Raw genomic sequence first — 24440 nt, forward strand, 5'->3', positions numbered from 1 at the left:
TGCCGCGCGCCGCCGGCCCGCCCCGCTGACTGATGCCGCACGTTGCCCGACAGACGCGCCCGGTGCCGGAGCTCCGCGCTGCCGCCTCCTTCTCCGCAGCGCCTCGGACACGGCGGTCCCGCCGCCTTTGGGCGGCCCGCGGCGAGCGAGCGAGCAGGTGAGTGTCGGAGCCGTGCGGGGGCGGCCGGCAGCGTCTGCTCCCGTCGCGCCACGCCGGGGCCATGTTGGGGCCGACCCTCGTGCGGGGCAGCGCCCGGAGGCGGAGGGGGCGGCGGCGGAGCGGCTTTCCTCCAGGTGCGCGGGAACAGGGGAGGCCGCGCCGGACCCGTTCGGCTGCCCCAGTGCCGGGAAACCGCCTCGCGGCCGCGGGCCCCTACAACGCGGAGCGGAGCGGGGCGCCGGGCCGGGGAAGGCGGCCCCGGGGCGGCCGGGATGAGGCGTCGCCCTGAGATGGCCGCTTCCCGGCCCAGGTGCCCGCGGCCGGGCGCTGTGTGCCGCCTCTTCCTCTCTCGGAGCTCGTGACTTCTTCGGGTGGTCAGCGCTGTGCGCGCAGCGGCTGTGAAACAGGGAGGGTTACCGTGTGGGTAGTTACGGTGAATCTGGAGTGGAAAATAGCAGGAGCGCCAAGCGCGGTCTGTGCCTGCCGGTGTATGCAGGGAGTGAACGTGGTGTGGGTCCGGCTCTTGGGAAGAGAGCAGTGGTTCTTTTGGTAGCACCGCGTGGCCGTAGGTGGGGCAAGGAGTGCCTGCTGGCCTGGATAGCGGGCTGCTGCCGTGCCCTCGCTTCCCCGGGTGCCCGATGCTGCAGGCGCTGCTCTCCAGCCCGTGTGCCCTCCTGGAAACCAACAGCGAATCAACAAGGAAAGCAATCAGGTGTCAGGGTTCTCACTGCTGTGTTGCACAAAGGCAGTAAGCCTTACGTAGCTGAGGAAGAATGCACAAATATAATTAGCTTAAGCTACGTGAGTTTATCAACTGAAAACTCTGGGTTAGGTCGTGGCCTTTGTTCCCCGCTGTCTGGAGCATACAGCAGACTTTCCAGGGTTTGGTGACTTGAGTTGCTGGCTGTGAATTTGTCGGCCAGCCTTGGCGGTGCCCGGCACGCTGTAGCTGTAGGCTCAGACGTTACTCAGTGCAGTGATGGGGGAGTCAGAGCTATTAGTACAGTCTCTTTTCCATGTGGTAAATATAATGAACCATTGCTGCTGCCACCGCCACAGCTGGGAATAGCACACAGTGGTATTGGCATCTTATTTCTAGGAGACTCATCCGAATGTTGTATTTTCTTTCTGTAGTACTTTTGAGGAAGAATATTCTTTCTCCTTATTTGCTACGTAGCAAAGGTGACAAAAGAGATCTGGGGCAGCTCTAGAAAACGGGGGAATAAAAGAGGAGGGCAGAGATTGGAGTGGAGCAGATGTAATGGAGCAGTACGTGACTGCAGCTGTCTGATGTGATATTGCAGCCTGTGCTTTACCACTTGTAACGGAGGGGTCCTGCAGCCCTCCCTGACCTGACACGGTTGCTGCTCCGAGCACCCCTTGTCTCTCAGGGAGATCTCACTGGGATGGTCTGGTAGTGGTGACTGTTACAGTGGCTGCAGATAGGTTTCTGATACAAATCACTTCTGAGGTCAGGCCTTCAGTTACTGAATGTTCTAGTGAAGGGCTGCTCCTATTTGAGATGCTGTGAACAAGGTGTTCATGTAGTTACATAGTAGGGCTTATAAACTCCAAGGGTGTTGGGCTTTTTGTTTTGTTTTCTTTTCTTCTCTGTCTGCAAAATGACCTTAAGATGGGTAACTTTCCAGGTTAACCAGAATCTAGATTTGTATGAAGATGTGCCCACATTCAGCAACACTCTTCACTTCCTTAACAATATTAATAATATATTTTATTGAAGTCACAGGATGTGTCTTTTTTCCTCTCACCTCCTTCCTTTTTCTTTCTTCCCCCTTCAGTTGATGTGCTGGGCGTTGTGATTGGATTCACTGGGGGATGCAGGGATTAAGCATCTCTGCACACACAAACTGGAACATAGTGATGACACCACATATTGTGCTGCAGGAGACACAGCCCTGGAGCTCCCGGAGTTCTGTCTCCTACTTCAGCCCTGCAGGCTGTCTGCAGAACCACTTTGTGTGGGTAGCACAACATTGCACATCTGCCCCCAGAGGTGTGTGTGTGCAGGAGGGGAAGTGGGAGGCAGTGAGCCCACACTGCACTGGGCAGCAGCAAATGGCTACATGAATGGTAGAAAATGGTCACACTGTGCAGGGAGACTGGGTTGTACTTCACCGGGATTTGTAGTCCTTGTGTTGCACAACCAGGAGCCGTCCTTCAGCAGGATGGTGAAATAGCTCTTGCTGGAAGGCCTGTGTGTGAAGAAACAGGGACAGGAATTGCTGAGGGTAGGGGTTTTGCTTCTTGAGCGTGGCAGATAGGAATAGAAATAGCGATAATCTTTGGAGGGAGTATCTGTTTTTCAGTTACTGGCTGGCTTCAGGCTGCTTTACGCAGTCAGTGAGCAGTACAGCAGCAGGATGGTTATCCCGGTTGCTGTGTGTTCCTGGTGTTGGTGTGGGGCTGCTGACTGGGATTAACGTGCCTTCCTGATGCTTTGTCTGGGTGTCCTGAAACCTGACGCTGGTTCTTCAGTTCCCTGCTACAATGTGAGCTGTCTTTCCTGCCTTGTTGCTACCATGTGAGCGGGTGTCATATAGCAATGTTTTCAGCTTTTGTGATCGCCTCAGCGTTTTGAAAGAGTCCATCAGCTTGTTCCTGGCTGCTGTTTGGAGACTGGGATGGAAGGGTCAGGCGGAAGAGCACTGATAAATAATGTATTTGGCAGCTGGGAAAACTGTCATTCTACAAAACCTCAATTTTACCATCGTAAGGAGGGCATTTAAGTGTTCATAATAAAATCAATGAATGATAATGTCTGCCAGTATTCTTAGGACCCAGCTCCTGAGTGCATCAGTACACAGCCACTGGCACGTGCCTACTGGAGCAGACACAAACACAGGCTTTAAGAAGCCTCCTGCAGCTGTTTTGCAGTTGGCCGTAGCAGAACTTCTCTTCCCATCTCCTTTGCTGGCTGCATGTAAGTAATGAATGAAGTGGGTGAAAGCACTGCTGCTTGTGGGGCTCATCAGAGATGTGCATGCAGCAGCTGTGTGGCTTCTCTTGCTCTTTGCTGAGAGTTTCCCAGGACCAAAAGTATTATTTGGTTGGTTGGTTGTTTTGAATGGCCTGGAGGGAGGAGATGCACTGAATGGATATCTTAGCTCAATCTGCTGATCACAGGTGAGTCTAGTAAAATAGTTTTGGTTCCAAATCTTCCCCGAATCCAGATGATTCATACCTGAATAAGGGGAAAAATTAACATGGGTTAATATGTGGGCTCTAAGGATGGTACGAGTTTTGGGGCAGCTGCCCAGACTTGGGCTATGTCGCTTTGGTCTCTCTGCTCCATGTTTCTAAATTAGCAATCTCTTTATAGCCTCTGCAAACTGTATAGATTCGTCCTGTTGTCCATGGCTCAGACCACCCCACATAAGCATTCTGAACTACCTTGTCTCATATTCACTCGGTTCAGTGAGTAACCCTACTCAGTCTAATAGCTATCATTTCTGACAACACAAAGATGACAGTGCCTTCCCTTTCAGGGACAAAGAACGATAGAGTGTGTTCTCAGCACATCAGATAAAAGTTTGTCCAGTGCATCGATGTCCCAGTCCAGATATTCTCATGTTCCAGTACCTCCTTTCAAATAAGTCATAGACAGCTGCATTCATTTATTATAGCTGCCCACATCTAGGTGGATGATTTTGCAGGAACTTCTCATTCATGCTCAAAGGGTAGAATCTGTATTCTGAAATTTATAAACTTGTGAATCATGAGAAACCAGAGCCGCGATCTCCGACCATCTGTGATCACAGACCCAGTTGCTCAGTTGAGTTTCAAAGGCGTGGGTTGTGTCAAAGAAATATATGCAGTACGTCAAGCAGGTCACTTTGGTGATGGTTTTGAAGTAAGTTCCCATTCCCGAATTTGAGGCTGTTGCATTATTTGGCAGTCAGATTTCTGCTGACGCGTCCTTCTGAGTACGAGAGATCTATCAATAGAGAAAAGAGACACCATTTGGAGGCAGCATTAGTTTGTTTGTAAACACTACTGAGATTCCTGTGCATAAGCATGGGAGGTGTCTCATCAATCTGAAACACTTCATCTGCTGCAATGGAAGCAGATGCTACTGAAACAAGTGTGTATCCATTGATTGATTCAGCCTTTGTAGAGGAATAAATGGGAGATGTGGAAGGTGCTTTGTAGGCATTCCAGATAGTAACGAGTGCAGTGGTGGGTCAGTGGGAGAGAGGTTGCATCTGTACCTTCTGAAATGTTGAATAGCCTTTGCTGTGTACATGTAGTTATCTTGTTAATGGGTTTTGGCATTCAGATGGGATATACCCACGTGATAGCATGCTGTGAATCAAGCATGCTGGCTATACCAGCCAGGCCAGATCCCATTGCTAGAGGAACAGCAGCTTTTAGGCTGTGAGAGGAAAGCAGCACACTTTGAGTGTTTAGACGACACTATGTGCTGCTGTGTCTGAGGAGCAGAAAGGCTTTCTGGTGAGGGATATTGTGTTGCAGGTCTGGTCAGGAGCCTGTGCCTGTGGTCCCACGCAGGCTGGCTCTGCTTCGTTGCAGCAGGTACGAGGGGTACTGATTCGCTGTCACTTGGCAGCTGGCTCTTGCAGCAGTTTCAGCCCTTAGCCCAAGCCGTGCATCCCACAGTGCCTCTGAGCAGGGGTGAGTTGTGCTGGTAGGGTGTTGTGAAGAGATGCTGCCCCAGCGCTGCAGAGGGCAGACAGCTTTCTTTAGAAGCACCAGTAATGTAGAAACAGTGGAAAATTCACGTTGCAAATCTGAACTGCTTGGAAAGCTTCCATAAGCTCTACTGTATCTACCACAGGTATGATCTATAGGTGTGCTTAGGTATTGATATGTCTCAGTTCTGGGTATGTAAAATAAAGAAGCACGTGTAATAATACCATGTCATAGGTTGTAGGATTAACATTCCCTACACTGAGAGGTGTGGATGCTCATCCTCCTGAATGCTGCTGGAGCATTCAGAGCAGTGATATAAGGGGAAGGAAAACCAAACACGGGAGTTGCCTTTCTCTTTCAATAAAATGTGAAATAAATTGTAGAAGTTCTGTGGTTCTGGTTCTGACAACCTCCGTGCAACACAGACAATACGGAACGACTGCATAAGGCTGTGAAATGCTTTTTCCCTTTTGCAGTGTCAACAAGTTGAGGAAAACAAATGCTGCTTCTGATTCTGTCTACCTCAGAAGGAACAAAATATTCAATAAAGGTCTTTTTAAAGAGTAGCTGACTAGCTTGTTGTATGGAGGTACGTGAGAGCTTTTAAAAAAGCTTTTTGATTGATTCACTTGAATCATTGCCTGAAGGAAGCAGATATAGGTGAGACGTTCAGCAAGAGGACACCTTAAGGACCAGCTTTCTGCCCTCTATTTTGTCTGAATTTTCTCACCGGGGCAAGAAGTTGAAATAAAATGAGACAGAGCACTTGTTCTTCAATGGTGGATGATGTGCTGGAGCCTGTAAATGTTCATGATAGCACCCCTGGTTCGTGAGTGTACCTCTTGGAAACCGAGAGCTAAGAGTTTCACGTGCCTAAATATGCAGCTAGAACTAAGTGCTTTGGTCAGCTGAGGTTGCTCAGTGTGAGCAGTGAGCCAGTTGTTCATCAGCAGGTTTCCCAAAGCTTTGCTGGAGCTGCTTTACCCATTGAGAGCTGAAGGGTTGATGTGAAATGGCGTGGCAGGGAGCACTTCCTCACTCTGCCTTTGTCAGCACTGTGCAGGAGGAGCAGTGGCGCTGCTGGAGGATGTTGTGCAACTTTCCTGAGATGGGGTGGGAAGGAGTTAAATAAATAACACCCCAAGGTGTAGGGGAGTGGTGGCAGCCCTGAGTGTGAATGGCTGCCTCGTGTGTGTTGTGACAAGGAGAAGGCCTCAGTGGGAAGTGGTGCCTGCCAAGGGGGTGATTTCAAGCTTGCAGTTCAGGAGGTGTTCTCAAAAATAACTGCGTTGTTGCCTAGACATCTTCAGGCTTGAGTGAAGGGCTTTGTTTGCTCATAGGTATAAACATGAAGAACAATTCTGTTAATTACCTGGTGAATGGAGGGCCCCTAAGGTTTAATTCAATAATATTAAATAAAAAAGATCGAATCAGATATTCAGTTGTCAAGTAGACCTCTCAGGAAAACAGTAGAGGCAAAACCCAGGCTTGCTGTTTGAAAAGCAACGGGATCAGGCTCTGTCTTGTTTCTTCTGGCTCCAGGAGCTCACGGTGGTGCTGCCAGCAGGAGGGCTGTGTCCCAGCATGAGGGAGTCTCTGGTAGTTAAGAGGACGGAACTACTTGATATCTCATCTAGAAGCTCCATCTCTCTTTTTGTTTGAAAGAAATGCACTGTCTTAGTTCATGTTTTCAGTATGTAACTTTAACCGTGAGGACCTCTTAATGGCCTATGAAGTAGCTGGAAGAGACGAATTTGGTCAATTTTGCATGTTTCTGCCAAAACCCGGGGTAAGCAGAGGAACTTGAGGTAATGAGGTGTTGTAGAGTATGTATTACAGACCATGGTAAAGAATAGACCAAACACCTTATTTTGCTTATGGCTTTACATCCTGTGGTTCAATTTCCTTCTGTTTCCTGGCAGGTTCTCCCCACATCCTCTTCTACAGCCCTTCCACCCCCTGCCCCCTCATCTTCAGTGATCCCTTTCTCACAGAGAGGCAGTTCTGTGCAGATGTCCCTCCTAGTGAGCAAAACTCCAACAACCCTGCCAGGTTTGTTTAACATTCACCTACAGGTCAGCAAGTACAGAGCTTGATTGGACAGCTTTGTTACCCACATTTGCTAGGCTTTTATCTGAATGGCCTTTGTCTTGCCATTGGACACACTGTGAGGAAGTGCTTGCAGATTCACATGCTTCAGTTCCTTATCTCTGTAACAGAAAAGAACACGTAGTCCTTTCTCAGAGGTTTCAAGATGAACGTTTCAAGTATTCTGGGATACACATATCTTTGAAGATGTACATAGATATGCAGAGGTGATGAATTTTCCACATGGATGAGCGAGGTCAGCCTGGATTGCAAGATACCTGAGCAGTTCCTAGGATACATCTTCTCTCCTGTGTTGTGGAGGACACTGGCCAGCTGTTCCCCTGGTATTGAAGTATTTTGTCCTTGTTCTTGCTTGCACTACGCAAGAGCTTGACTGCATTCAAATTCTTATGGCAGTTGTTTAGTTTGTTTGCTCTTGTCAGCCACTTGTAAGGGTTTCCTTAATAAGATTGAATAATCTGATCTAAGCACTTCCTAAGTGTGTGGGGGAGATTCAGAAATGGGTCCTCGTGGGAAGTTGTACTTCCAGTGAAAGAGTAGACCTAAGCATTGGAGGACCATCTAGAAGAAAGCAGCAGCAGATTGTCTTGTTGTCTTGTGCTCCTGTTGCTGTGCCATAGGTTCCATGCAGAGATTGGAGCCCTGCTTTGCTGGAGCTGGGAGCTGTGCTGACCACCTTTGATTTTGCTGAAGATTGCATGTCTCAGATTAAAAATACAGAGTGCTTATTATCGCAGGCAAACTTCAGAGATGTGTTCCCTCTGGTATTGTGTACATCACTTACCCAGTGGTGAGAAGGGGGTAAAGCTTTCTAAAATGTCACTTACTGGATGGAAAATCACTGGGTTCTTCTGTCTAGAACTTCGCTCTTCAACTGAAACTTTCAGATTACTATTTTTAACAGCACTCCTGTTGATAAGAGACATGTTTTCAAACCCAGGCAGACCTTCAGCTGAGCCTGGAACTGCAGTTTGTGTTTAAGGTCTGCTGGCAGAAAAACATACTTTTTCTATTTAAACTTCAGAGCTGAGTTTCAAAGTGCACCCTGAAGTGATGTAGCTGGGCATGTTTTGTGGTGTGTTTAATTGTGCTTTCTTTAAGAGAACACTGTTGACTTCACATACCCCGCTCTATACAGTCCCTTCAGCTTTGCTGCCTCAGCTGTTCATGCAGGTATTTGTTCACCTGAGCTTGGAAGGCCACGTGAGTGTCTCCAGCCTGGCCTGGTCCAGCTGAGGCAGGACAGTGTGAGAACAGCCTGCTATGCCACCAGGGGCTCTGGCTGGACTGTTGCTGGGTTGTGTGTCAGCCTAGGGCCACTTGGCTTGCAGAGAGGTCTTGAAAACTCTGTATCACAGAAGAGCTACATGGCTTCACCTACCCTTCCAGCTTGCTCTGAAACTTGGCTTTCCTGCGCTTGGCCCCTTAGAAAAGAGAAGGCAGGGTCACAGTTTTACCTTCCGCGGGGCTTTCGCTCCAAAGAGCAGCAGAATCCAGGCTCTTGGTTGCTTAGAGTTTGTCTTACCTGCCCTACAGCTGTACGTGCCTTCCTGTTTGCTGGGCCACAAGCACAGGCAGTGCCAAGGCGTGAATTGCTGGAGCCGCTCCATAGCACGCAGAGGGAGAGGTGCCAGCTGCCCGAATTACACGTGCGTGCTGCTTGCTGCCCAGCCAAGTACTCTTTTTATAGAAATGTCTTTTAAGCAAAGCTAGAAAGTGGTACAGCTCTCTTCAAAAACTCACTGGAAACCAGGGCAGAGCGCTGATCAGACTCAGGAAGCTGTTGCATTTGGCAGAGGGGAGTCTTTTCCACTGTGGCTGCATGCTGGAAAGCAGCCACGAAGCCTCAGCAGCTTTCCTCCTTGTGTGGGGCAGGAACCAAAAGTGTACCCAGACAACAAGGTTTGAAATGTGTTGGGCAGATAAGGGGTCACAACTGTTCTCTGCCTGACAGTCTCTGAGATGCATGTGTAGAGGGAAGAACAAGATGTGTTGGGAGGCATTGCTCGTTGCCTTTTCAGGCAGAGAGACGAGGGAAGGGGGAAATCTGATAAAACATAGCAAGGTGTCACCACTGCGTGCAAAGCTGCCCAGCATGAGCAGTTTCTCTGTGGTGTAACAGAACACTGTTGGCATGTATGGAATGGGTCAGAGGGAGGTAACGCAAAATACCTTAGTGGTTTTTGTTTTGTTTTTTTTCTTCTGCAAGTGTTTTGCTGTTTAGTGGGATCATAGTGAGAATAAGCAGAATGAATCAAAACTGCAGCATCTTGTGCAGTCCCCTTAGGGTGCCATCAGCCGAGTCCTAGAGCTTTGCTGGCTTCAGGGATAACTTCTGAACTTGGAGGATACGTGCAGGAGAATGGGTCTTAAAACAAAGAAAGCAGAACAGAAACTATTCACTAAAGATCTGCAAAGCCACTTCCCAGGTCTTTCACATAAATGAGCCTCTTCTGATGTCCTGGCCCTGACGTAGTTCAGAGTTCCGTGAAATTTGTTGTTGTTCCACATATTCTCAGTTTATGTGGAAAACTGAGGCTGTGTTCCAGTTTTAGAGCCAACTCAAAAATTGGATTAACGAGACAAGGCAGCTTTGCCCTGCTGATGTTGTGGTGGCTTTTTTTTTTTCTAGCAGAGTTGAAAAGGTGATGTTTGTACATATTAAGTTTCTTGCTCTTATTTCTACGGCTTCTGTCAAAGAGTTTGTAGAACTGCCTCTGCTTCCAGCCCTTCTCCTGGTTCGTCAATAAATATTATGGGCTTTGTGATCAATTTTTGATTCTTATCCATTCCTTTTCTTGCAGTTCTTGTGAGACTGGTGAAAATAAGCCTGCGTTCCAGGGATGCAAGAGGAGCAACAGCCTGAGGTAGGAATTGGAGTTGAAGGTTTTCTTCTCAGTATAGTTGAAGGAAAGGTTGACATTCTACATTAGCCCTGTTAATCCTTAGGGAAGGTCTGCAAAGTCAGGGATCAGGGCTACCAGTGTGACACCCCTTTAAAAACAGAGGAGTGAAGGGTTTGTTGCTATTGCTTTGCCACATCTACATTCTTTTCAGGGTCTTTTTCCTACAGCTGCAAGAGCTTAAACAAGACTTCTGTAGTAACTGACCTGTAAGTGAAGAATTGCACAAAGTAGACTAATCTGTTAAAGTTTTTGGAGAAAAAATGTCTTTTTGTGTTAAATTACACGGCTTGATTGTATGCTGGACACTCTGAAAGTAATGCCTCCTATCTATTTCCATAGAAACTACAACAGATACAAAGAGCACAGTAATGCTATTTGATAGAGCAAATTCTCAGCTACAAAGCACTACTTTTCAACACAGTCACCACCATTTGCTGCGCCTTTTAACCAGTGATGAATAGGAGCCTGCATGCCACGCTTGTAAGAACCTGTACCAGTGGAGGTGACCCACTGACCACTGAGATGCACCACTCACCACCTCACTGAGCTCTCATCTGCTGTTTGGCCTATAGCTCAGCAAGCATCAATGAATGTCAGTGCTATTTTTTCTGAATGGAGGAATTCATTGTCATGCCTTTTCTTCACATGCACTTCCAAGTCAGATGCCGTTTGTCTGACTGCTGCTGTCTGTGGCAACAAAGTTATTCTGCCAATGGAATATTGGCAGGAAGGTTCAACTTCTACTGCTGTAGCACTGATATCTGCCTCTGATGTCGTGGGCCAACATCATAAAATAGGAGGCATTACTTTTGGAGCAGCCTTCATATATGAATGATTTCCAGTGTACATAGTTTATGTACCTTGCCAAATTAAGCTTAGGTGCTTTTTTGTTCTTCATTCCATTCCTTTTCTTCCTTTGTGTATTTTTTCCAGCGTGATAAGGGAAGTTTAGTTGAATTTTTGTCTAAGAAATACAAGTGTTGGTTCATGTGTTCCTGTGTCCTGTTAACATATTAAAAAACTAAAAAAAAGAAATAAAAGGGGTGGGGGAGGAGAGGGCAGAAAACAGCCTCTCATTACGATAACAACACCAGCATAAGTGACAGAACTAATTCCCTGTTATATTGAAGTATCTTTCAGAATGTTTTTGTGACTAGATATAGGCATGCAAACAGTAGAGTCAGGCCATATGTTGTGATCAAAAGCTGAGCTGATGTTTAATTAAATCTGAGAGTGTAATTGCAATTTGCAGTGTAATTCCAGTTTGCTGTTGTCCATGAACAGGCATTGCTTTGTAGTGAAAGGATGGCACATTGCTGCTAATACTTTCAGCTTAGTACTGTAGACCCATTGTATTTCTTGGTCTTACTCCAGGAAATGCAGTAATAAATTTTGCCTTACCTTCAGTGGGGCCACAGTAATACACGTAGGATTTATTATCTAAAAATTCCTGTCTGAAACAATGGAGTGTGAGAAGAAAGTACTCTTGTTGAAAGCTCTTAGCAATGGTATGTACTTTGTACGGTCCTGTTTAAAGCTTTCCAGGTTAAGTAGGAATTTTAATGACACTAGTCTCTAATTGAAAAGCTGCTGGCCTTCATGAGAGTTTGGCCACTTGCTTGCTGACTCTTTAATGCTACTTTTTGTTTGGAGAGTACTGGAGTGATTATGGATTCACATCCTTTCTAACTTTTTGACTTAGTGTTGTTAAATAACTTCAACTTCTCCCAATAATCATCCTGGTTGAGCTTAGAATTCACGTAGTTGCCTAAAGGTAGCTTATGGTTGAGCGTTCTTGAGTCCTTCAGCCTTTGTTTTTACCAGCTGTTTTTCCAGCTTGGATGGCACAGACTGAGTTGTTTGAATGTTATGGAAGGATTTTTAAAACTGCATGCTATTTACAAATAAGAATGCTTTTGTCTAAACATGATATGTACTTGGAGTGATAATATTTTAAAGTCAGTCTCTGTAAATCTTCTCCACCCCTTCTCATCCTGTAGCGGGCAAAAACATGGAGGCACTTAATTTCACATCCTTCCACCTCTCATTTCTGCTGCGTATGAAAGTCAGTGTGTGCCTGGATTTTTGTAAGGCTGAGTCTGCCTGTTGTGTATTTACTTACTCTAACAGTATGAAATACCTGGGCAGACTCTTCACGAATGGACCTGTGTATACTTGAGAGCTATTAGTCTATCAAGGATGACAAAATGAATGCTGACTGCTTGCTAGTTAAATTAAATATCCTATCTGAAAAGTGGGATGGCGTTATAAACATGGTTTGGTTTCCAACACAGATCTCTACATCATCGTTAGAGATACTGTAAATCTGTTCGGTTTGTTCCAGAGTCAGACATTTTTAAACTCCATGTCAGGTGTAAGCACCGTCTCTCAGAAACAGCTTGGAGAAAAACAGTTGCAAAACCACAGATGTTTTGCACTGTTGACACTGCTTAAATTATTTAGTTGCTTGAATATTGTATGTAGGCTCAAATCAAGCAAACTCACAAGAGGAAAGATGCATTAAAGCATTTCATTATAATTTCCAGCTTCCTTTTGAATTTGTTTCATACAGGCTGCTGCAGATCCAATGTCCTCCTCTGATGTACCAGAAGATGGCCCAAAGGAAACGTCAAGTGTATCGCAGAGTATCTGTATGTTTCTGGCTTGGATGGGGAGGGTGTGTCATGTTGGAAGCGTGTTAACCCAAATGTCTGTGCCTTTTCCTTGACTAATAAGGATGGGGCTCTGTGCAAAAGGGTGATGCGAATGAGATCATGTTGGCTTAATCTGTTCATGATTTTTCGAGAGGCCCAACTGCATAAGGCACGTTTGAAAAGAGCAATGATGGTTATCTTGCTGCTTTCATGCTTTCAGAAGAGAGTAATTGTTTTGTTTAACAGATGCACTCACCTACTGTTTCAAGTTTGGTATGTCAAAGATAGAGGAGATTAAGAAATGCTTTTGTTTTGACATCCAGATGGAACACCTTGCCCACTCCATCATAATGTAATTTTTTGGTCGGAAGGCCATGCCTGCAGGATATGGGAATAGAAATGTTTCAGCCAAAACTGTCTTTTGAAGACAGGGAGAACTATCAGCCTTTACCTTGCAGTGAGAAGGATCAGATGGTGAACAGTCATTCCTCTCTAAGGAAGAGAACGACAAATGCTGCTTAGGATTTGCTTTTTGTTTATTGATACATTGTTGTGACGTTAGTATATGCAATCCTCCTTTTTGAACAGTGGGGACATCCAGGTTGTATTTCCTGGCAAATAATAGGCTAAGAACCACCTTAGGACACATTGAGTGCAACCTAACTCTAATGCTAAAGTTGCTGAATAACCACAGCTTTGAGAAGAAACAATCATGGGAGCAAAGTGAGCGTGAAGTAAAGCTATGGGAAAAGCCCAAAGAATAATTGAGATCTAAAGAAGGAGATTTGTTTATGATTCTTTTTCTGCAGATTTAGAAGTTGGTTTCATTAAAACAAAAAACATTCCTCAGAATGTTTTTCTTGATTATATCCGTAATCGATAACATCTGTTACTTTGCTGTTATAAGAGCTTTTTTCACATGAAGCATCATTCTGTCCAGTTCTGAATGTATGCTTGAGGTGGAGGCTGGAAAAATTAACAGAATGGAAATTCTTTAAGGGTTACAGAATATGCAAAAACCACTTTCAGCTCAAGTAATCTGAGCCATAAATGATTGGAGACAAGGAGATCTTTTGGAGGAAGCAGTGTGCGTGCTTTCCTGATTCTTATACTCTTCCTTAGATACCCACTATTGACTGCTCTAGTAGACCGTATATATGATTAGGTAGATTTTGATCTATCTAAGCAGCTGCTTTGATGATGCTGAGAACACCACAAATGCCGTGGCCTTACCCATTCTCCTTTTTACAGTTGTGTCTTCCTCACTGCCTCCTTAGCATCACCATCTACTATGGCAGCAGATCAGACTATACTGATTACAGCGTGCCATGTTCTTGAGTATTAACAGTGTAGTAGTGGGCTGCTAAATTGCTAACTAAAAAGGATGTTGGAGGGTGGCTTTGGATCTGTTTTGGTTTTGATGTGCATTCCTTTGAGAGAAACATTTATAGAACAGAACTGGGACAGCATGAGTAAAACAGAGTCATGAAAAGATAGAGAATGTATGGTAGGAGACTGTATTGTGTGTGTGTGTGTGTGTGTGTGTGTGTGTGTGTGTGAGAGAGAGAGATATCCCTCTTGTAAAGTGCATGCTGACCTTTTTCTTTTGGGATTCCTGGTTTTGGATCACTTTAAGTCTCTGCTGACTTGTGCAACAGCTTGCCATGGAAACAAAAATCTATTTTCCTCCTTGATGGCTTGTTTGTTTGTCTTTTATAAGATCCACTACAGCTTAAAGAAAACTCCTGCAAAGTTACTGTATTTCCTGTTGGTGTAAAATTGAAGCTTCTCTATCTCGGTTGATGAGGCTTTCTGGTATTCCACAAGCAAAAGCGGTGGAACTAACTCTTTCAGTTCTCTATGGCAAGCTTGATACACATGGGCTGAATTCATTTTATTCCAATATGGTCCTAGTTTGTTGTTGAAATCGTGGGGGAATTGTTGATTTCCTAACCCAAATGCCTATTAGGTTTTAATTTTCAATTGTACACAGATTTCTGGTGTGTTAGTCACACGGAAGGCTAAAATTTATATTGGTAGGTATCCTACATGCTCCAGCATGTACCGGTTACTTTACCATCATACTCGTAGCGCTTTACATATGTTTCTATCATTTATACAGATAAGATTCCAAAAAGGAACGTTTTTGCTCTAGAAATGAAAAAATGCTTTTTTTTATTATTATTATTTTTTTTTTCCTGATTTAGTATATACCTTTTCTAAGTATTCTTTGCTTCTCTGTCCGCCTCACCTGCCACACAGCTTCTCTTTCCCTTACTGAACTGCGTGGACAACCTGTCCCAGTGTCCACAGGGTAGGAAACCTGGACTGAGACCCATGCTTGGAGGCAGCCTCTCCAGTGGTGGCACTCTCAATGATGTAGCCTCAGAATTGAATGTAAGATTACAGTGGTAAATCAATGGCCTTTTAGCTCTACTCTGCTGTTCAGTGGCGACATTTTTGTTTTCTGTCTTTCTTACCTGCATTTCATAATCATCTGTGCTTTTCTTTTTTTCTTTACAATTGCAGCTGATGCAGATGCATTTAAAATTCTTCTGGAGATGAAGATGAAGAAGAGGCAGAAAAAACCTGCCTTACCAAGCACTGTGACTGAGCTCGACACTGAGGATGGTTCTAAAGTGTACGTGGTTGGAACAGCCCACTTCAGTGACAGCAGCAAAAAGGATGTAGTGAAGGTAGTTTTGAACTGGAAACCTTTCAGCACTGTGTTGCTAATGTTAACTTATTAAAAATATCACATAGGAGAATGAAGTCTGACTCTGTTCTTTGCTGCAGCCTCTAGATCCTGTTTTTCAAATGAGCCATTTGGAAGACCTGACAGCACAGCGGGATGAGCAAAGAGGCAGCCATATTATCTTGGGTTATTGTGAAATACAATGCTCTTCAATCTCAAATATTTATTTGTCCTCTGAAGGACAAATGCAGACAGTCTTAGTGTTACTGTATGCTTACTGTGATGAGGATCTGATGAGAAGATGCAAAGCCTTAGAGCAGGAACTGCAGTTCTCGGCTTCTTTGTGCACGGGATGTGTAATACTGAGCTGTAAAATCCCACTGCCCAAAACTTGAGAATGTGGTCCAAAATACAAATGGGTTGGAAACACTAGTGGAACTAGGAGCTATTTCATACTGGAATTTATGCAAAGCCTGCAATTCAGAGTGGCTTTAATCTCTGGGTCACAGGAAGGAAGGAATCTTGTACCAGAATCATCAACTATAGCTCTTAATAAAGCTTTTTTTTAAAGTCAGATTGCAAGTGGTCACAGGGTGTGGGTAGAGGGACTTTGCTAATGTGAAAGAAAGAAGCTGAACATCATGATTTTCTTTTGTTGTCCTTCTTCCTGTCCCATAGCATCTAGTAGCTGGGGCATTTCACTGTCATTCATTTTTTTCAATACTTTGGGAAGTCTTGCTTTCTCATTGTTATTTTACTTGAAAATGATTGCTGGAATGTGCTTTTTAAGACCCTTTTCTCATGGAAGTATCAACATGGGCTGTTTTTGTTCAATCATTCTTAAACTGATGTAAAAATACATACATATATATATATATATATATATATCAATCATTCTTCTCTTTCAGACAATACAAGAAGTGCAGCCAGATGTGGTTGTGGTGGAACTATGCCAGTACAGAGTTTCTATGTTAAAGATGGATGAAAAGACTTTACTAAAAGAAGCCAAAGAAATAAATCTGGAAAAACTTCAGCAAGCTATAAAGCAGGTATGATTCCCACAGGGAGAGTTAAAGATGACAAAATACTCTTGATACAAGTTACAACTGGAAAAGGTATTTCCACTAGCTGGGAACTTTATGGTGTTTATCTAGGTGGTGGTAAGCTGTGGTATTTTGTTTTTAGCTGCAGTGCCGTGGGCATCGGTTGCACTTCTGAATTGTATGGGCAGATGTTGACCTCAGCAGGATTCTTCCTGTGTTTAACAGTTGTTCCACTTCCAGGACACAAGTACTTAATTGTAGTGTTCCACTAATCCGTTTAGATACGGTTACTATCCCTACAGTCTGCATCTGCATTACAGCTACTGATGGAGTGCTTACTTTTGCTATTGTCTGTAGCAGTCTACTCAGTTGCATTCCTCTTTTTTGGTCAGGTGGTAATTTTTTTGTTTTGTTTTTGGTTATTTCCTTTCCACTTGTCCTTCAGAGTAGCTGCTTATTGACTGTTGGCCTTGAAGAAGGCTGTTGAAAAAGCTGGGCAGATAAGAGTAGATTACTGCTTGAATTACTGCTAGTCTGGCAGTTTGCCACTGTTTTGGATGTGTAGGTGCATAACAAGCGTTGGCCTTTAGTTTTCAGTTTCTCCTTATTAGCTTGTATTTAAATAATTTTAAGCCAAGCCCAGTGAAACAGCACAAAATCAGCTTTGAAGTGATGATGGGATGTTTGGGTAGAATAGTAGCTTTCCATCTGGGTGAACAAATTCACAGACTTTGGTTGTGTGGTGCACACATGTTGTTATGTATTGGAATGATTTTATTGATGTAACTGGGGAATTTCCAGGTTTGCATCCTTCACAGGAATGTAAAGTGCATCCACGTAGAATGTGTGAGTAGCTGAGGGCAAATCTGTGGTGTCTTTGTGTGTGTACACACACACAGTGTTTCACTGCAGTCTTTCTGACTCATACAGTTAGGCAATAATGTACCTTTCCTGTTTGCTTTATTTATGTCCTATCAGAGGATAGAAGATTGCAAAACATCTGCATATTGCGAGTTATTGCATCCATCCATCTATTTTAGGCAAGGTGGATTGTTGGATGCATGTAGCCAAAATAATGCATCTTTACAACAGAGCAGCATAGTTGACCTGGTAAATAAGCACGGAACTGCCTTTGTTTTATGAAAATAAATTTAAAGAAAAGTTTTATAACAAAACTAAATGCAGCCATTTTTACTGTGTTAAGTTTTTTTTTCTCTTTTAAGAGAACATTGGAAGAGGACAATGAAAATAAAATGCCTTGCATTGCAAAATAAAAAGCATACAGAGAAAAAAAACCCTTTGATGTCAATTCATCTTGGCAGCTTTGTTATCAGCAGTTCCTACCAGAACTGAAAGTGATGCTCTGTTCAGGCTGTACTGGTTCCCAAATCAGAGAATAACACAAGGATCATTTCTGTGACAGCTCAGCCTCTTTTCTCGTGAGAAGTGATGCAAATAATAGTATTTGGATGTTGTGCCTTTAAAAAAAAGTATTTCTCCATGTATGAACTCAACCACAAAAAAGAAAAAATGCCTCCCTTGTTTGATTATGCTGCAGTGTGAGTTATATAAGGAGCACTAGGAAACAGTCCAACTGTCTTGTGCTAAGTTACTGTCTTTGGTGTTGTAGTAGGGGAAAAGCAATGAACCAGTAAGTTGCTCCGCCTGCTTCAGTTGTCACCCCCCATTTCACAGTGATGGAACTGATAACCGGGCCAAAAAGTTACAGCAAAAGTTAAGACTGCTTGTAACTTTCATCCTAGAGTATCAAATTAGAAAAATAATGCCACATCTTTCTGTAATGGCTCTAAAGCAGTGAAAATGGATTTCATGGTTAATCACTGAAGTTGGAAGCTGAGCAGAGTGTTAATGTGAAACTGTTGCACACTTGCAATGGATCCCTGGTATTCACGGCTTGTCAAACATCTGTTGGGGTTTTAAAACGCTTCCTCCAGCTCCATCTTGAATTTCAAAACTCTTACAGTGGTTTACAGAGAACTGACTGTTTGCTTTCCATTAAGTGCAGACTGAAATTTGGCTCAATTCTGTATCACCTGTACAGTTGTCTTAAACCAAACTGGTAAGACTGGTTCCTGCTGGTGACAGGACAAAGGAAAATGGCCTTAATTTGTTCCAGGGCAAGTTTAGATTGGTTATTAGGAAGCACTTCTTTACAGAAAGGGTTGTTAAACACTGGAATAGGCTCACCAGGGAGGTGGCTGAGTCATCATCTCTGGATGTGTTTAAAAACCATCTGGATGTGGTGCTCAGGCACATGATTTAGTGGAGGGTTGTTAGAGTTAGGGTACTATGGTTAGGTTGTGGTTGGACTCGATGATCTTTAAGGTCTTTTCCAGCCTGAGCAATTCTATGATTCTATGACTGGTTTGGTCATCGCAGCTTCATGTTTCCGCTATCCTTTCTGTGTACCTACCAGTGTTCACATGGCCATGTGGCAACCTGAATAGGGCATACTTTTCAGCTGTGTTATGTCCCTGTGTTGCTCTCTTGTTGTCTGTCTGTTGCTCTCTTGTTGTTGTCTCTAGTCCTGTCACAAAGAAGGAGGAGGGAACCTTTAGGAAAGGAAGAAGTGGACTGGTGGCAGTAAAGGCTGAAAGGGGCTTGTTCTAACCTACTCTTCTGGGATGAATGTACCTGTGCAGGAATATACTGTAATGATTTTTATCATGCTTGTGGCCAGTGAAAAAGCTGTTATTAAGCTGTGCAAAACAGCCCTTCATGCTTAGCCTACAGGATTTTCTGTTAAATAGTAGATGCACTGTGAATTGGTAGGTGAAGGTACCATATGTGTATGGATCTGCATAGGCTGCATGCTCTGGTGCCTTGAAGACTAACCTCCAGTGAACCTGCAGCAGTAGTAAAACCAGTTCTGATCTCTACTCACCTGACTGTGTTTGTACAGGGTTACATCCATGGCATTTAGTGTTGGTTTGCATTGTGTTTTTTTTTATTGAAGAAACCCAGGGCTAAAATACATGCTGCTTGTTTCTGTCTGCAGTTCTGCAGTTAGGGTGGTGGATCTGTAACTTCTAACACAGTCAGAGCAGCTGCAAACTGCACTCCTTAGGCTACATTCCCATACGTAACATAAGCACGGCTGTGCTGTCTGAAGGAAGGGTTGTCTGCTCCAGAAGGTCATTGGCAGATGCCTGGAGAAGAGCATGGGAAGTTATAGTTAGACTTTGCCTGGGCATTCATCTCTTCTGCCATCCTGTTTGCTGTCTCTGTGCTAGCCATGGTATTACCTGTAGTCTTCCCTTCATCTCAGAAAGCTGAATAGGAGCCAGCAGTGTGCACGTGCAACCCAGAAAGCCCACAGGATCTTGGGTTGCATCAACAGATGTGACAGGCACCTCTGTGATGCTGAGCAGATGTGGCAGGCACTGAGTTCCATGCATGTTAGGAGCAAAAATGACTCAGACGCTTCGGAGTTGCATCTTTGTTGTTGCATCCCTTTGTTATCCGGCAGGGCAGATCTTTCCATCACTGTGTAAAAATGTAGACTTCAAAGGGTGGATGATCCCACAGATGACCCAAGTTTGAATTATCTTAGTTTATTTGTGGTTTATCTTCTTTGAACTTCTGGAGACCCATGTCTCCGTGGCTGCTGAACTCAGTCTCAGATGCTGACTCCTTTTCACTGCCCTTTTTCTTCCTTGTCTCTCCTCAGCAGCCCAGTGTCCTGTCTGTCTGCTTGGCGTATGCATGTGATGACAGTTGTATGTCAGTTGGTTGTTCCTGTGACATGCCTTGCTTGCTGGTTTGTAGCTTGATGAAGCAGATATGCAGCTAGTTTTGATGGTAGCCGCTCTCTCTTCTCTTCTGCTAGTCTTTAGTGATTCTAATCCTTTTACCTGCAGAAACTGCCTATGGCCTTGGGAGAGATTGCACAGGCATCGAGGCTGGCACTGGATGAGTCACTTGAGTGTGTGCATGGGAGCAAGGAGGGGAGACCAGGATTTCCCCAGTAACTCTGAGCAGTTTTATCAACTCTGTCCCATGTCCTTCAGCCACATGGAGCTGCTGATGTAGTGGGAAAGCTAACCTTTGGTGAGGTAGAGGGGAATGCCCCTTTTGGTAGTGGTATGGGATGATGCCAGATGGAAGGAGATACATAACTAGGTGACGGACTACTCTTGGACACAGGTAGCACTCAGTCACTGGGTCTTTGTCATATGAACAAGTGGTACAGAACAGCCAGAGCTGGATGGAAGAGCTCAGAATGGCTTTACAGTGATGTTTTCATCTCTGTTTGAAGAGCTGGGAAGGGAAATTTTGCTTAAATGTTTGTAAAGAAGTCTTCATTGTTAAGTATCTGTTTTAAAAAGTAATAAGTTTCTTTTTGCAAGGAGGGGCCTTTGGTATGCTGGTAAGTGGGTGGGAGTCAGACCCAAGGCTTTCCTTCTCAGGTCTCATGTGCTGAAGTCATGTGCATCAAACTCTTGCACAACCTTGAGTTCTCTGTTTCTGCAGCTGTTAGCCTAACTGGTGCCAGCCCAGTGCTTCACTGGGATCGTAGGAGTATTTATCTATTTAGACCACTAGCTATTTCTTTTAAGTGTCTCTATAACATGATTGTAAATTCAATTGAATGTATTTTTATGTTCCCTTGGTTTTGTGTTTCGGGGTTTTTTTTGTAAGCAAATCAAGAAATAAAAGTACAGTATGTACGGTAGAACAGCTCATACATCATCAGCCTGGTGAAGTAGAGACAGAAATAAATCTGGCTACTCTCTGTCTTTTCCTGTCATCTTTGTTGTTGTTGAAAGGGAGGACAGAGTCTGCACACCACTGAAAAAGCCTCTTTACAAACAATAGAAGCTGAGACAAAAGAGCTTCATTCATCAGGGAATTAGCTCCAAAAAGTTTCTTCTGTATCCCTTCTTCACTAAGATATTTAATGTTATTTCATGACCGTGAACGGTGCGTTCTTCTGAGAAATCCACACAGTATGTTGGTATTTCTTTCTAACATTTTGCTTCTTTTCCACCAGAATGGAGTCATGTCCGGGCTGATGCAAATGCTGCTTCTGAAAGTGTCTGCTCACATCACAGAACAGCTGGGGATGGCCCCAGGAGGGGAATTCAGAGAGGCTTTCAAAGAGGTGCGATCATGAAATAATTTTTCTGAGGTCAAATTACTGGCCTTTTGCTTCCAGTGTCAGCAAATAAAGGCATTTGTTAGAAAGGGGCACTCTGGCCATATTTTTGTTGAAGCCTATGAAGTGGTAAAAACCATCTCTGGCTTCAAAGTACAAACATTCATAGCCCTAAATGACACAAAAGCAACTCCAAAAAGGCTTTAAATGAGTGGTATTTTTGATGGTATTTGTTTCAGTTTATTTTGTTCCTGCTTGAATAACTGTTTCTGAACTTGGGGTATGGATCCTGGTCATATTGTTGGCAGTGTCAGGATTTCAGCCTATGGAAACAAATCTGTCAGGATGAATTAAAGTTGGTTAGCTCTGTCTCCTCTTCTGAAATGGTTGTTTGGGATTGTATAACAGGTACGCTTAGAATTTCTAGATAATTTTGTTTTACTGTTCTGTACTAAAATGTGTCAGCCTCACTTACAGCAAAGTCTCACCTGGCATTGCCTTCTGGTATCTTGCATCAGTTTTTTGTTTCACAAGCTCCTTCTGGAATGCGTTTTATCGTGACAGACCAGTAGGTTTGTGATCCTGACACAATCCTGGTTAAAAGCAAAACAACCCAAGTCATTTTCCTTTGGGTTTTATTCAGACCTGGGAGGATACTGAGTCACATCTGTTCATCTTAAGCAGATCTAAGCAGGAGCTTTCTATCTATTAAAGGTGGCATTATGTCACAGTGTTTTGTACTCCTGCATACTGAAAATTCTGATTACTGTGTGGTCAGAATATTTCCTGCTGTCTGACTGTGACAATACTTGCTCTATTTTTTTTGTTAAAATAACTTAAATCACATAATGAACAAATGTTATCCTAATCGTGCTGTACCGTGTTACAGTATGTGTTGACCAGTAATTTGTATCTTCTCTTCCAGGCTAGTAAAGTACCTTTCTGTAAATTTCATCTTGGAGACAGACCCATCCCAGTCACGTTTAAGAGGGCGATTGCTGCACTTTCTTTCTGGCAAAAAGTGAAGCTTGCCTGGGGCCTTTGCTTCTTATCTGACCCAATCAGGTATGAATAAACATCTCATATGTTTAGCAGTGAATTGTTCATCTCTTCCGTGTGATAGGAGCCTGAAGTTCTCGGACCAAGCCTGATGTGGTGAAACCTCACATTAGTGAGAGAAATATACAAACTATCCTTGAATAATTCATGTTTTTATAAGGAGAGCTGGCTATCCTGCTGCATTTTTTTGAATAATAATATTTTGATTAATTCTAGGTCGTTGATCACTTAGAAGTAAATGATTTTATGCTGAAAATAAAATCTTTCTCAGTACTGCTGTGTGAACATTATAAATGAGAGTAGAGCCTCATGATGATGATTCCATTCAAGTTTCCAGAGGACTTGGGCCTGCTGTACTAAGTCATGTGTACATCAGCGCAGCCTGAGAACTGAATCTACGTCATCTGCTGTTTGAGCAGATGTTGGGAACAAGAGAAAACATTTGAAATTTCAACACCATGCCAAACTCTTAATGACCACAGCCTTTATGAGGGGATGCTGTTAGGTTACTGTCTTACAGTAATACTTGTCAGACTATTCCCTTGCTCAGTTTGGTTTCCTGTGCCCTTTAAAGAAACCACTGTGCCAAGTTCGCTTCCTCTTTGCTTCTGGACAGCAATAGGTCTGAGAACTTGCTTGAACTGGATGGCAGCATGCCCAGCTGTCATCCTGAGTTCCATCTGCTCCTACCAGACTTGCCATGGTGGAAGACTTGCCAGAAGCAGGTTTGCAGTGTGTGTGGACCCAGAATCTCTGTGTCTCTCTCATACTCTGTAACCGAAACTCTGCACACCTCATTGAAGTGATTGATGTCAGTTCTTTCAGGCGCTTGAAATTGGGCCAGGGCTGGAGGAGCTGGTAGGGACAGCCAGGTCTTGAATCTCAGTTTTAGCATTTCCTAAGTTGTTGTTACCTGTAAACACTTACTACTTCATCTGTAAAATGCTGGTCCTGCTTTCAATCCATTAATTACATTCATGTACATTAGTTCATGTGCGAAGTTTTCTCAGCAAATGCTCGCATTCACACTGATGTGATTTTCTTGTTTTCAACTGAAATATTTAGAAAGCTGTACTTAAAATAAATTATCTTCATTAACGCAGTAATGTTCTAAGTGTTGTAGCACATCAATCAATTGTAAGATGTTGATGTTTTAAAAATAATATGGGTAGGAACTGAAAAGGAAAGGTGGGTGTAATTAAGAAGCTGTTGGGGCAGGTGCTGCGTAGATGAGCTCGCTTACTCATCAATGTCAGATGATAAAAACTACTACTGAAAATGGAGTAATAACTCCAAATGAGGTTTGTCAGTGTGTTTCCATGATCTGTTGAAAGCTACCAATGCCTTTTCTTGGTTGTCTGCCTTTTGAAGCATCCTTTTGATGTCATACTTCAAGAAGTAAACAAATAAAGCTTTTGGCAACATTCTCCAGCAGGCAGTGATATAAAGGTAGATGATTTTGTTGCCAGGCTGTGACTGCACCACTGCTGTGGCTGCAAACAGAAGGTTGACGGCACCTATTTAAAAGAACAATAACAATCCTACAGAAACTCATTAAATTTGCTCCTGCAGTTCTTATTTATTCTTTGCCCATCTCTGCTCTTCCATTCAGGCAACTGATTAATAACTTGCTGCCCTGCTGAAGACCTGTGATTGACACCAGTGCTGCAGAATCCTTTCCACCCTTGCAGACCGTGCCTGGCAGTGTGCTGTTTTGTTCCTTAAATAGAGTTTTCGTGCGTTCAGTGATCAGATCCGCTCCTCAGGAGCTCTCTGTTGCCTTTTTTAGGCTGAATATACAGTAAAAGTAGGGCACTGTGATAACTCTTTCCTTTGAAGCCCTGGTGCTTTACTGCAATTGTCAGCTTTTAAACTGGGAAAGGTGAATCTTTGGTTGAGCTGCCTAAAGGCGAGTGACCTCTGCTTTGCCTTTCTCTCACTGTAGAGGCATTGTTAAGAATGCAGTTTTTCAGGCTTGTGCAGATTGTTCCTGTTTTTCAGAAGAGAGCTGTCTGTGGTTTATG

General features: G+C 43.8%; 1 protein-coding gene across 3 annotated transcripts in view; it reads left to right on the top strand.

Moving 5' to 3' along the window:
* Positions 1-24440, top strand: part of TRABD (TraB domain containing) — a 31608-nt gene continuing 7168 nt past the window's right edge. Inside the window, exons 1-7 of one of the 3 annotated variants that reach the window (XM_072361236.1) lie at positions 1-157; positions 9745-9807; positions 12419-12497; positions 15030-15196; positions 16104-16244; positions 21253-21363; positions 22283-22422. In XM_072361236.1, the coding sequence (XP_072217337.1) occupies positions 9784-9807; positions 12419-12497; positions 15030-15196; positions 16104-16244; positions 21253-21363; positions 22283-22422 (662 nt within the window). In that variant the 5' untranslated portion in view covers positions 1-157; positions 9745-9783. Of the gene's footprint in view, positions 158-224; positions 295-9744; positions 9808-12418; positions 12498-14762; positions 14898-15029; positions 15197-16103; positions 16245-21252; positions 21364-22282; positions 22423-24440 lie in introns of those variants that run through there. The other 2 variants (XM_072361239.1, XM_072361246.1) reach the window with 2 other exon arrangements.

The sequence above is a fragment of the Excalfactoria chinensis genome, chromosome 1 (assembly GCF_039878825.1).
Source record: "Excalfactoria chinensis isolate bCotChi1 chromosome 1, bCotChi1.hap2, whole genome shotgun sequence".
Classification (NCBI taxonomy): Eukaryota; Metazoa; Chordata; class Aves; order Galliformes; family Phasianidae; genus Excalfactoria; species Excalfactoria chinensis.